This window comes from Mesoplodon densirostris, chromosome 9, assembly GCF_025265405.1.
Source record: "Mesoplodon densirostris isolate mMesDen1 chromosome 9, mMesDen1 primary haplotype, whole genome shotgun sequence".
NCBI lineage: Eukaryota > Metazoa > Chordata > Mammalia > Artiodactyla > Ziphiidae > Mesoplodon > Mesoplodon densirostris.
The window spans coordinates 106,388,795-106,402,613 of NC_082669.1; the positions used below are offsets into that span (position 1 = coordinate 106,388,795).

Below are 13,819 nucleotides of genomic sequence, written 5' to 3' on the forward strand. Positions count from 1 at the left end.
GCAATTGCCCCATAAAATATTTTAAGTCCCAATCGTCTCTGAAACAAAGCCCGCAGCATGATTCCGAGAGAAAATGACTACCAGTGCTGGGAAAATGCATTTTCTTCAAGGTGCTGCAACCACTGTAATTTGCACCTTCTGAAGTGGAGACAGAAGCGCTGTCACATGTACAGGCAGCTGGGAGAGAAGAGATAATAACAGGACAGGAGGAGGCGCCCAGCTGGTCAAAGCACATGCAGCTCTCACCGTCGGAGCTGAAGTGAAGGCCCCTGAACAACCACTGCAGAAGGAGGCCCTTGTCCTTTGTTCAAAGGAAAAGGAAACATCAGCAGAACACTGAACCCGACCTGAGTCTCTGAAGTCATTTGATTTAGGCAAATTAGGGACAGATGCAGGCTCAGCGCCTTCCTCAGATCAGCCCTGGCCTCCCTTACCTGCTGTACTTTGAATAGTTTAGACTAGAGCCATGGGGAGTACCTGACAATTCACAAGGGCCAAGTCTTCAGGTACCCTGTATTATTCGATCAGTTACAATGTATTATCTGAAAGTCGGGTAGTAACATCTGCAGTTCCTTCATCTGTCATAGAATGTGGTTTCAAGAGTGGTGGCCTCGCTGTACACACCCTAGCTTATTATTGCTGCCTGGTTCAGAGTGATCCGCCCTGAACTCAACACCCTCTGGGCTTTACTCTGACCCCTGCAGGGACAGTGTCAGAGACCACCTCCTAGACTAGAATCTACGCTCCATCCTTCCCCTGACTCGACCCCACCTCACTCCTAACTGCTAGACCGCTTATAATGAAAATACCCTCGTCCTGTTTGGGCTGGGGTGGGGGAGGGAGGGGGGAGGGTGTGCACTGCCATCAGGTGTGTCCTGTCCAACTGGACATTGAAGGTGATGGAGGGAGGGCGGTATTTCCAGCTTTAGAAATTAAGTACTTGTTTCTGCTAAACTTCTCTGGTTGAATCCAGGCAATCATTTCAGCTCCTCAGTGTCCCTTTGGCTCACGATCCTGTCATCTCATGTAGAGATACGCCTTTCCACTAAATGCCGTATGACACATTGGTCAATGTGCCATGGATGTCCTTATCCAAATTGCCATACTAATAAAATGTCAGCCTGGAATCCTACCCCTAAAATTCCCCCTTGAAGCTAACATCCGCCATTGATCAAATTCTACCCGCAGTTCATCTTGTCATAAATCTACCTTTAAAATGCTACTCTTACTGTCATGAGCCCACACAGATCTGCCTGGACCATGAAAATGTCATGAGATCCCTCTGCCCATGTTCCCCAACCTAGTAGGCTGTTCCTCCAAGCTGACAATAAGGGAGTTGGGTTTAGAGGAACAGGGGAGAAAAAGGTGCTGAGGGAGAAACACACTTGGATATGCCCACGCCTGCCAGGCCACATCTGGACTCCAGGCATCCAGGTCTGGACCCCATGGCGTCCATGGTGGTTACAGTTGTGGTGTTCAGATTCGTGTACTGATCCAGTCTAGTTGGGGGTTCAGCCTCAAAGCATTTAGGCTCTGTCTTCTGGACAGCATTTCATAAGTCAGGGCCCCAAGATGTGAATTCTTACGTTAATTATACAACGTGGTGAGCGAATTGAGGGGACGCCCCCCCGCCGCCCCCGCCAGTGCACTTTCTGGCGACAGTGCGCCTCTCTCTTTCTGTGTGTTCCTAACGGTCTCCTTGTCCTGGGAACTCCAGTGCGTTCCACCCCCGCCCCAGTGTCTGTTTCTTAATGCTTTCCTGTTTATGCTGTCCCACAATCTTAATCCTTGAAGGATTTTTTTCTCTTCAGTAAGATAGTTTTAGTGGCCTCCTGGGGTAAGAATTACAATACAAGTGAGAACTAAGGAAGGAAACCACTTTTTATTTTACTGAATCATTCAATTTGACATAATTTGGAAATTACAAATTTTGTTTTTCAAAATATTCCTATGCTTTTCCTAGCCTGTACTTCTTTATGCTGCTCATGACGTGTATGAGGTCAGCACCCTTCTCTCCTCCTTTTCTCATTGCCCCCAATTCCCCTGCTTCCCAGGGAGTTAGCTTCAACTGACTGTGGGCTGGTCTTAGCTGAATACTCTTCAGTGGTTGGGAGAAGAATTAAGGAAGAAACTTAAGAGCTGAATCTCAGTCTCCTTATAGTATTGGTTGCAGTTCAGTAGGGCTTTCCAAGCCTTAAAAAAAATTTTTTTTTAAAGTTTTAGCAAAAGCAGGGCATACAATTTGGTCATTTTATACACAGGATTCTGTTTCTGCTGCTTACAAGTTAAAATGCAAAAGGAAAAGTGGAATAAAACCCAGTGTGTAAGAATCAGGTTTGTCACTTCCAGCTCATGAGACATTCAGACCATACATGTGTGTTCTGTTCTCCAATAGCAAACAGGTGGGGCACGTAGCTTATATTTACTAAGACTTTGAGAGGTAAAATCCAACCTGCATTTCTAATGGAGTAAATCACAGCACCCAGCTCTGTGGTTTGACTGACGGATACATCCATTTTTCTGAAAGGTCTTGCTACTCTCAGCAGACCCTGTTAGTCTTCGCCCTGAAAAATCAGGCGAGTAAGCAGGGCACCTGAGGCTGCAGAAGAGGGGCACCAGGCTTTCTGTCTCATGTCTGACAACTTGAAACATTCAGGGAAAAGAGGGAAATCCATATTTCAGATGTGTGAACTCTGTATGGTGCCAAATGTTTGGTGCTTTGGAAACAGCTAAGGGATTTTAAAAGATAAACTGAGGCATATTAAAAATTTTAAGAGCTTTTTTGAGCAAAAATTGATTTGAACCAGGCAACATCCAATCTAGCAGATAAAAAGAAGCTCCAAGGATCTGTTCAAAATGAAAGTCTTTTTATAGGCAGAAAGGAATGGGAACACTGAAGTTATACTGGCAAAAAGACAGGTTGGTTATTTCAAAGTTACTTTCCTTTAGGGGATGTCAGGGGTCAATCAGACAGATTACCTAACTAGTGCTGATCAGGTGATTCCTGATGGACTGGTTTAAGGTTTCATTGCTGGGAGAGCCGAAACTGTGATTAAGTCTCAGTTTGGTGACCTGGAGCTTAGCATAAGAGAATCCATCTTAGGTCTTTTGTTTTTTAACAGGGATCATATCCTTCCCTTTGTATTGAAATCACAACTATAGTATATTATCCAGCAATCTTAATAAGTTTGCAGTTTTCACACTAGATTTTAGAAATGGGGATGACAGTTTTAACCTCTACCTATATATAGATATATAGATTTATCCCCAAAAGCTCAGGTACTGTGATCGGTTTATACAAATAAAAGTGTAATACTTTCTTTTTGCAAAACAGTATAATAAGCTAGCATCTTCACATTAAGACATCTCTTTTTATTGAAGTTTCAGAAAAAAATACAATCTTGTTTCCTCAATCCTTAGGGAAGGATTTACAAATTAAAACACAGCACAGACAATGTAGGACAAGAAGATTCTGCTTCTCCCAGCAGCTTGCCGCTTTGTAATTGAGTTAGCATATGTCACAGGTCAAGAGCTATTTAAATTACACCTGCATATTTTAGTCCCGCCTTCCTTCATAAAAGAGAAAAGCATATAATAGATACAATGAAATTTCATTAATGTCTTTCTTTCAGGGATTAATAAAATGTCAGAGTGTGTAATTTATACATCAGCTATGCATATGGATTTAATTCTAGCTGTTCATCTTCTGAAAGGCAGCTGGTCAGCAAGATGTCACTGATCAGAAAATTTTGCCTGTAAGAGCAGGAGCTGACATTGAACCTAGATTCCAACATTTCAGGGCCCTGCCTAGTGTTTATCATTTGCTCATGTTAGAATTGAGGAATGAGGTTTATTTGGTTTTGTTTTGCTATTTTAGATTAATGCTCTTGGCTTTTTGGGGGGTTTTGGGGTTTGTTTGTTTTTGTTTGTTTTTTGGTTTCTTTTGGTTATGATCACTTCCCATTTATTTATTCTGGGAACAATAAATTCTGGAACCCATTCAGGCTCCTGTTCATACAACTATGGCCAAATGGGAGACTTGTAGCCACCCTCCTCACCCCCATCAGCTGCTCAGATGCTCAGCAATAACCCTGAGAGTCGCAGCTTAGGACGGTTGCCAGCCCAGCAGGACCCTGGTCATGTTTTCAAGTCTACATCAGGTGACTACTCACCAATCTCATTTCGGTCTACTTTTCCAAGAATTATTTAAATCTTCAGCCCGGCAGTGATTTCAAACCCACTTCCTACTCATTTCGTTAGGTCCCATGTAACCCCCTGCTCTATGCCGGAGGCCCGAGGTCTATGTAGCAATGGATATTCAGCATTAACAGATGTGTCAGTTTAAGAGCCACATGACAGGGGCTTCCCTGGTGGCGCAGTGGTTGAGAGTCCGCCTGCCGATGCAGGGGACACGGGTTCGTGCCCCGGTCTGCGAAGATCCCACATGCCGCGGAGCGGCTGGGCCCGTGAGCCATGGCTGCTGAGCCTGCGCGTCCGGAGCCTGTGCTCCGCAACGGGAGAGGCCACAACAGTGAGAAGCCCGCATACCGCAAAAAAAAAAAAAAAAAGAGCCACATGACAGTATTTTCAAAGATGAGTGCAATTTCAGTGAGATGGACAGGTTTCCAGGTAACAGTACTTCTGGAAATAAATATATAATGATCTATGGGATCTAAATCTGCTCCTTCCCCTTCCTCTTTCAAGGCCACAGTTCACATCTCTTTACCAGGTGAGGCTGACAGACTCTGCCCCCAGTGAGCGTTGCTGTGCCTAAACTTCCAGAGCGCTCGGCCCTGCCCTCACAAGCAGGCTCTGCATGACAGATGTTTAATGTACAGTTTCCAGGGTAGTCAGCATGCACTCACCGGCCAGGTGTTATTGTAGACACTCCGTGGAACACAGGGACTGAATGAGCAACCTAGTCTCAGCTCTCAAGGAAACTGCAAATCTAGTAGAGGCACAAGTTCAGGTTTCTGGCCCTTATGGGGAGGGAAATGACCACACCTGGGCCAGGTAGTTAGGGCCGGGAGCAGGACCTAGGAAGAAGCCATTCGGAGCTCTTCTTTTGAAGGGCTGGGCACCCCTGTGTTCTAAAGTGATGGAGAATCACAGCTATTAGGGAGGAACATGGATTTCCATCTGAATGGAACAGAGGCCCCTAAGGCGGAAAACCAGGGGATTCACAGACGGACCAAGTGCTTCCACAACAATATTCCCCAAAGAAGAGTAATCTGAGGCCCGATGATACAATTTTTGCCATTTTCAGTTACATATTTTCCATTTCTGGTTACCTCCTTTACTGTTATTTACTTAATACTTTTCTTTAAATGGACTCACTATTTTTACTTAAATAAATCTATGCTAAAAGCAGAATGTTTATGTTCAGAGGAAATTTTGTAATGCGACCATAAAATGAAATACCAGTAGCACTTGCTGTAACCGTAAGGCAGTGATAAAATATATATTCTATGAAAATAATGTGAAGTTCAGTACTGCTGCCTGCAGAAGAGTCCAGGTCTGTTCTTTGTTAAAAAGGGAGCATAGCAGGTATTGAGGTGGTGGAAAAGACAGTCCAGTCCCAACCCGAGACCCTTTCTTTGAAGGATTGAAAGAGAATTGAGAAGGAAATAACTTCATCACCCTGAGATTGGATGTTATTTAATGTCCAGTCTGTGAATAACCTACAACCGCCTCCAGTGCCACTGGTGGGTCATACTCCACCGGAGAGTTGAGGGCAGGAACAGAGGAGGGACGATGCTTTGGGCCAGTTGTGCCCATGGTTTCTGCTGAGCAAAGGTGAGGTCTGCCAGCCCATTCTGATCCCACAAATTCTAAGAGGCTGACTCCCCCAGCCCCTGGCACAGTGCGGGGCACGCAATAGAGCCTTATAAAAGGTCTGAGCTCAGGTCTCATTGACATTCTAAGATCTCTTGGCTCTGTTTCATAAATAGTAAGAAGTTAAGTTTATGGTGAAATTTCATATTTCATAATATCACATTCCCCCCAAGAAAGGAATATTGATAGAATACTCTAAGAAGTATCAAACATAAAAATCAGCTGATGAATAGATCCTATGGGATACACAAGAAGACTATATCGATGAGTTTGAGTAGTCTCAAAGGGAAATGAGAAATCTCTTTGTGAGTCAGCATCTGAATGTCTGCCCGGTTGCTGAAGAGGCTCCTGGGTGTCCACAAGGCCCTGGCACAATGGGGTCCTCCACTGGGCTGGCTTCATTCTCCCCGTGTTCCTTGCTCAAGTGCTCTTTTCTCTTTTCATTTCTCACAACACCCCTGCCTGTCACTGGGTATTCAGCAATCTAGTAAAAATGAGCCCAGAAAGCATGCTAATGCATCGCCAGCGTAAATGGCTGCATCCACCATGAAAGTATCATCATGAGCATTTCATTTTAAGCTTTCACCTGGAATTGCATCAGTATTTTAAGTGGGCTATTTTCTATAACCCATATCACTATGAATATAAGACATTAAAGTACTAATGACACCTTGAGAATTTAAGTTCAGAAGTGACTGCACTGCATTTCTGAAATTTGCATGCTTTAGAGCAGGCTTTCCCCAGATGACACCTCAGCCAAGACATCTCCACGCAGAGAGTAGTTTCTTACAGTAAATGGTATCTTAATATGTGGTTTCAGTATGAGATCAGTGCAGTCAACTTTACAGATTAACGTAATTTACTTTTAATGAGCTCAAATGCACTAAACTGATAGCTTTACCGTTATTTGTTCGATGTTCTTAAGAAGTATAGATTTTTATTGCACACAAGTGTTTACAGCACTTGCTGGTGCTTTAACTGATGCTGGCAAAGCTTTGACATCAGTTCACAGCATTTTTTAAAATCTTTATTATTGGCTCGGTCACTAATGAAACATGGTCTTAAAGCAGACTCTAATAGCCATTTAAATTTTTTAAAAACAAAACAAAACCTCACTGTGCCATTTTTATGAAGAGTCCCTGAATAGAAATGCCAAAAATCCAAATGAATATAAAAGCAACATAATATAGTCTGTTTTTCAGAGAGAAATTGAAAATACAAAACATTTGACTTCTCTGTTTTTTTATGAAACATAAATGTTCATTCAGTTATTAACTCCTCTAAGCCTCAGTTTTCCCATCTGTGAAGTGGGGATAATCTTTTTTAGCTCAGAGGGTTGTTAGGAAGCTGAAATACTGCATAAAGTGTACTAAACACAGTACCTCACACATGTACCAATTTTGGTTTATCGTGGAAGCTTTTAATATAATTATTATCACATGGTCTAGAGTTGGAACCGTCTGGCCCTGAAGAGACCAGAGTGTCTATTGCATTTGTGGTCCCCAGGGAATGGGTCTCAGCCAAGAGTCTTTAGGGGCACATCAACTGGATTTGGAACACTGTCCAGGTTTGGAACTATTGGTCTGCTGTCCTGGGCATCAGGACCCTTGTTTTTGTGACCTAGCTGCCTTTCAGGAAAGGAACAGCAGTTGAAACACTGGGGTAAAGAAGAGTGTGAGCTGAGTGAACAAGCTCCTAAGAGAAAGGAAAAGTGCAGCAGTTCAGCCCCCAGCACAGTCCTTGCAGCCCAGCCCCCAGCCTCTGCCCACTTGGCGGACATTTCCACCAACGCTCATGGCGACCCCCGCCATGGCGGGAGCCTCAGAGCCCCTGCTTCCCGCCGTTCCTCTGGTCCCTGGTCCTCATCAGAACTCCCTTCCTGGGGCTCCCCTCTGGCCATCTGCCTTGTGTCTGTAATCCCTCTTTGAGGGTCACTTCAGGGGGAAACACTCATGGGAGGGCAGCTCTTTAAGAAGGGGGGACCCCACGTTAAATTGGGAACCCTCAGATAACTACAGCTTTGAAACTGTTCGTTTTCTGTGGTGTGGTTGGAAAGCTGGCCCGACTTAAAGTTGAGAAAACTGTGTCAGGGACTGTCTGAAATGCAGCCAGAGTCAGAAGTTGCCTACCCAAATCTCTAGCAGAGGAACCAAACTCAAAACGGATTCTCTATAGATTCTACAATGGCTGCGCAAAAGACAAGAGGATGACGAACAAGGCGCTTTATCCACAGCTTAACTCTGCCTCAGCCCTACAGCAAAGAGAAGAATCCCTCCCTGTCTTCACCCAGGGAGCTTGCAGGGCCCTGTGGGGTCAATGAGATCGCCTGCTCAGAGCAAATTGCCGTGCTCCTCTAGAATTATCTTTCCAATACGGCTCCCACAATCATCCCCTGCAGCCTAACTATCTTTGAGTTTCCTACTGAAATATAGACATCTTAACATGGTGTTCAAGGCCCTTCCCAATCTGGCCTTGAGCTCTGACCCCATCTGACTCCCACAAAAACCTCATGACAAACTCAGCCTGGAGTTCTCTTTCCTTTCATCCTCAAAACCTAGTTCTACGAAAGACAACAAGCATTGGTGAGGGTGTGGAGAAATTGGTGGGAATGTGGAATGGTGTAGCCACTGTGGAAAACTGTATGGAAGTTTTTCAAAAAATTAAAAATAGAACTACCATGTGATCCAGCAATTCCACTTCTGGGTACGTACACCAAAGAATTGAAATCAAGATCTCAAAGAGGTATCTGCACTCCCATGTTCATTGCAGCATTATTTCCAATAGCCAAGACATGGAAACAATGTAAATGTCCATCGACAGGTGAATGGATAAAGAAAATACAGTATACACATACAATGGAATATTATTCAGCCTTAAAAAAGAAGGAAATTCTGCCATTTGCTACAACATGGATAAACTTGGAGGATGTTATGCTCAGTGGAATAAACCAGACACAGAAGAATAAATACTACATGATCCCACTTATGTCAGGCGCCTAAAGTCGTCAAACTCACAGAAGCCCAGAGTAGAATCATGGTTTCCAGGGGCTGGGGGGAGGGGCACTGGTGGGGCATTGGTGAAAACGTACAAACTTTCCCTTATGCAAGAATAATAAGTCCCAGAGTGTCTGTAGTTAACAATACACTGTATTTGTTATGTAAACATTTGTTAAGAGGGTAAATCTTATGTTAAGTGTTCTTACAAAAAAAAACAAAAACAAAAAAAAAAACCTAGTTGTAGTGTTACCCCTCCTGAAGTGCTTTCCAGAACCCCACACAAACCTACTTCCCTGGTTTACCATAGACTTTAATAATTTTACCAGGGGACTTCCCTGGTGGTCCAGTGGGTAAGACTCCACGCTCCCACTGCAGGGGGCCCGGGTTCGATCCCTGGTTGGGGAACTAGATCTCGCATGCATGCCTCAACTAAGACCTGGCACAGCCAAAATTAACTGATTAATGAATTTTAAAAAAATAATAGTAAGTTTACCAAACATAAGTTTTGTTTCTTAGCTAGGAACATTGTAGGGGTTAGGAGGCCTGGGGTCAGTCTGCCTGGCCTCAACAGCCAACGGATCTTAAGCCTCATTTCCTCACATGTTACAGAGCGATAATAATGCTCCCGCCTCCAAGGGTTGTTCTAGGAATTAAATATCCAGTTTGTCTAAGACAACTAGCACATTTTAAGGGTTCAACAAATACTATTGTTACTGGACAGCTTGTGTTCAGTCACGTTAGTTGGTTGTTTGTATGCTTGTTTCCTGGCGAGGCTGTGAGCTGCTCAGGGTAAATCCCTGTATTTGTCTACCTTCCTAATACTGCTGCAGCACCCAGTTCCTGCGATGAAGTGAATTGAATCGAACTGACCTGACCTGAAGTCCCACAAGATGGCAGTAGCCACCAGCCCCAGAAGGTTCCTTGTGGAGCCCTCCCCCAAAGCTAGACAGGCTAAAAAGGACTCTCCTTTTATGGGCAGCTGATGGAGCTGAGGTGTCGTCCCCAGTTTCCTGCCACCAAGTGGCTATTTGTTCTGGTGCCTCTACCACCAGTGGAGCCAGATAGGAATTCAGGACAGCAAGGAACTGAGGTCCTCCTCCCCGTGCTGGGATCAGAGTCATCCCGAGTCTCCTTGGTCTGAGGGTGTTTCGAGGGAAGGCAGATCACTGCAGGGAGGGGATGGAAACCAAATACTGGAAGTGTGTGCATGGAAGGCAAGTTGGTGAACGTACAAGGGGTTCTGATGTTAGACAAGGAGATGAAGAATGAATCATTGAGCAGCCTGCAGTCACTGAGGAAAAGGCAAGGGAGCAAGAGGGGAACAAGCCAGCGCAGGTGTCCCTGGGACGAGAGCCTCTTCCTGGTGGTCATGGAAGCCTCAGGATACATCCTGGCGGCGGGGTTTCTGTACTTGGTGGCAGGGGCATCCTACCTCCGCATCCTAAATGGGGTGTGCTTTAGCTCAAAGTCACAGGCTGAAATGTACTGCAGGAGAAAAATATGGAGAAGCACCAATTAAAATTTCTTTATGTACTTGTCTAAGTAAGACCCTATTAGAATCCCCAGAAGTACCTTTCTTCGTCATAGCTGTCTGTTAATCAAAATTCACGTGGGACTAGTACAGGTCAGTCATGACACATTTTTTTTAATGTGATGAATAATCAGTACATTCATTTCTTCTGCCCCCAAGGCCTAAAAGCTCCCTTCTCCACTGTCTCTTCTTTAATTAATGGGGAGTACATTTTTATACAAGGCTATTTCACCTGTATTCATTCCCCAGGTGTAAAACGTTGTAAAATCCAACTTTTCAAAGAAGTAGCTAGCCCCCTGTTTTCCAAAGTCTTTGTTTTTCACAGTTCAAGTGGAAGGGTAAATGTCTCACAACCTGGTCCTTGTGTTTACAAGGTCACCATCATGTTAACCTAATCCCCCACCCAGAATACAAGTGCTGTGCTCTTCTCTGGAATGCCATTCGCCCGGCCCCTGAGGTTGTAGCCCTGCGCCGTCATTGCCTGTAGCAGTGGTTCTCAAACCTTAGCGGTGTCAGGACCACCTGGAGGGTTTGCAGCACACAGATTGCTGGGCCCCGCCCCATGCGTTTCTAACGCTTTCCCAGGTGACACTGCTGCTGCTGGTCCAGGAGCCACACTGGTGAGAGCCACGCATCAGGAGGGTCTAGGACTCCTTCAACAGTCGTTTGTTCTAGGTAGATTCCAAAACCCAGGGCTACGGTCAAGAAGACGCTTGCTTTTGCTGATATAACTGGTATGACAATGTGTGCTTATAGTAATCAAAACAGTGCTTTGGAAATGCCTCCACCCAGACTCACCCCTGATTTGAATGTTAGATAGGAAGAAGATGCTGACTACAGGTTTGGAGCAGGTGGTGATTCTTTTTTTTTTTTTTTTTTTTTTTTGCGGTACATGGGCCTCTCACTGTTGTGGCCTCTCCCGTTGCGGAGCACAGGCTCCGGACGTGCAGGCTCCACGGCCACGGCTCACGGGTCCAGCCACTCCACGGCATGTGGGATCTTCCCGGACCGGGGCACGAACCCGCGTCCCCTGCATCGGCAGGTGGACTCTCAACCACTGCGCCACCAGGGAAGCCCTAGGTGGTGATTCTTAAATGCATATGTATGTTTGTGATTGCGTTGGGAAAGCTTCCTGACTTCCAAAATGCCCATCCGACGCTAGCTGAGATTCTGGAAACCCCAGAATTCCCAGGGGATTGGATTCTAAAGAAAGGACATGCCCCATTATAGGCTATGGGAATGCTTTTTCTTTTCTTCTCTTTTCTTTTTTAAATAAAGAATTCTAAAGAAGAAAATGAGGCACAAAATGAAACCATAATCTACCAGGAGGGCTGGGAGGGCTGTTCAGTATATATGAGGGTCATTGAAGCATCAGAAAAGGGGAGAAAAGTCAGTCAGAACCAAGCGAGTGTTGTTAGTGTCGGCAGTATCTCACATATCTGGAAGGTGATTAGGAATGTGTTTCATTTTCCCAAGTGTAGTTCTCTAACAACACAGAAGGCTCTTTTAAAGTGAAGCCTCCAGCCCTAAAGCCTTATCAGGTCATTAATTTTTCATCTGAAAGAGCACAATATCTTAAACTGAAACCTAAGAGGAAGATTTGAAGACAAACATTCAAAGGGGAGTTGTATATTACAGCGGTGATACGGTGAGTGGGATACGACCTTTACTTTCTCTTTTTCTTTTAGAAACAGGGAACATTGACCAAGAGATTCACAAGTACAACACCCCGGGATTCACTGGGTGCCTCTCCAGAGTCCAGTTCAACCAGATCGCCCCTCTCAAGGCAGCCTTGAGGCAAACAAACGCCTCAGCTCGCGTGCACACCCAGGGCGAGCTGGTGGAGTCCAACTGCGGGGCCTCCCCGCTCACCCTCGCACCCATGTCGTCTGCCACCGACCCCTGGCACTTAGACCACCTGGATTCAGGTAAAGCCTAACGCAGTGTCTTGGCTGGGATGCTTTATTTCTTTACGCCTCAGTTTCCTCACCTGTAAAATGGAGTTAATAGCAGACCTTCGCTGGTGATGTAGTTGGAGGATTTAAGGGAACAAAGGAATGTGTGAGCACAGAGTTCTTAGCACGTCAAGGGCTCAAAAGGTACAACCGTATTCGTGCTCAGGGCCAGAAGTAAGTAAGTCGAAGGGAAGGAGTATAGGAATTATTGACTCTTGTGCACTTAAGTGAAATGATGAGATACCTTAACCAATGTCTGCAACGGGACTGTCGGACGATCTGATCAGATCACTTCCTCGCTTTTGCCTTTGTGACTCAGCTGCCTAGCAGCCCCACTGTCCAAGTTCTGATATCAAAAGATTACCTAAAGCCATACAGAGATTCATCTCCCGACACTGTATTTGTACATATAATCCCATAGCCTTCCAGGTTTTAGCGGTGCATTTAGGCTTAGAAAGCTCAGTGGATTTAGCTCCACTTCTGCAGGTGATAAGACTTGTCATTTGAAATCACAGCGCTAAAAGGATGCAGCTGTTGGCTGCGAAATTAACTGGATGCAGATTCAGTGTCCACAGGACCCCGAGTGGTGGGGAGCCTGTAAGTCCCCCTCCTCACTCTATCCAGGCTGACATCAGGCTACTCGGGTAGCCTCTCCAAGCCTTTGCTTTTTCACCCACAAGGTATGAAGTGGGGCGTGATCTCTAAAACGCCTCCAAATCTACCATCCGACGGATCTCCAAAGCAATGTCTGACTTTGCTGATGCCAAAGACAGGAAGTGGACGAGGTGGGAGCCCTGGGTTCGATACCATCACTGCCTTTCCCCAGCAAGTGTCTTACTCTCATTCCTCAATTTCCCCACCTCTGAAATGGAGATAATAAGACCTAACTCAGAGAATTCCATGCAAGACGATGGATTTAAAACACTCAGCACAGTCACAGACGTGGAGCAAGCTGTACAAGAGTTTAGCTGCAGTAGTACTAACAAAGTGGTTATTATTATATTCGACACAATTTGCTATGTTTGAATGTCCAGTAGTAAAGGCTCCCAAATCCTCCCCGACCCTAACTTCTAGTTAGTAACAATTCACCATGGAAACGTCGTGTGTTTGATTGCTTTACATATATTCCAGCTCTGAGCACAGTATTTATCAGCTTCCACGAAGCTCTCGTCGTCGTGAATTCTTGCCAGGATTTGCCTGCAAAATTTTGTGAAGCTTCGAAAAGAAGCCGAAATTGCCCCGTTGTCAGAACAGCCAATTTACAGACTAAACAATCCTCTTCATTCCTCACACATGGGGTCCTATAACGTGATGGGGTGATGATGTGTGCCCAGGGTACTTATAAAGAACTGCCTTTTATGAAGTTGTGAGGATGACAGAGCGGGCTGGTTTCTCCTCGTGAGATGGCTTGAACAAAGGAAAGCAGTCCTAGTGCTGAAAGAAGAAAAGTAGGAGTGAAGTTAGGAGGCGAGAAAAAGCACTTACAGGGCTGCAGAGGAACA

General features: G+C 45.1%; 1 protein-coding gene across 1 annotated transcript in view; it reads left to right on the forward strand.

Moving 5' to 3' along the window:
- CNTNAP2 (contactin associated protein 2) overlaps nt 1–13,819 on the forward strand; it is a 1,481,544-nt gene that overhangs the window by 1,433,405 nt on the left and 34,320 nt on the right. The window contains exon 24 of the mRNA XM_060107754.1: nt 12,051–12,290. Within this exon, the coding sequence (XP_059963737.1) occupies nt 12,051–12,290 (240 nt within the window). The remainder of the gene's footprint in view (nt 1–12,050; nt 12,291–13,819) is intronic.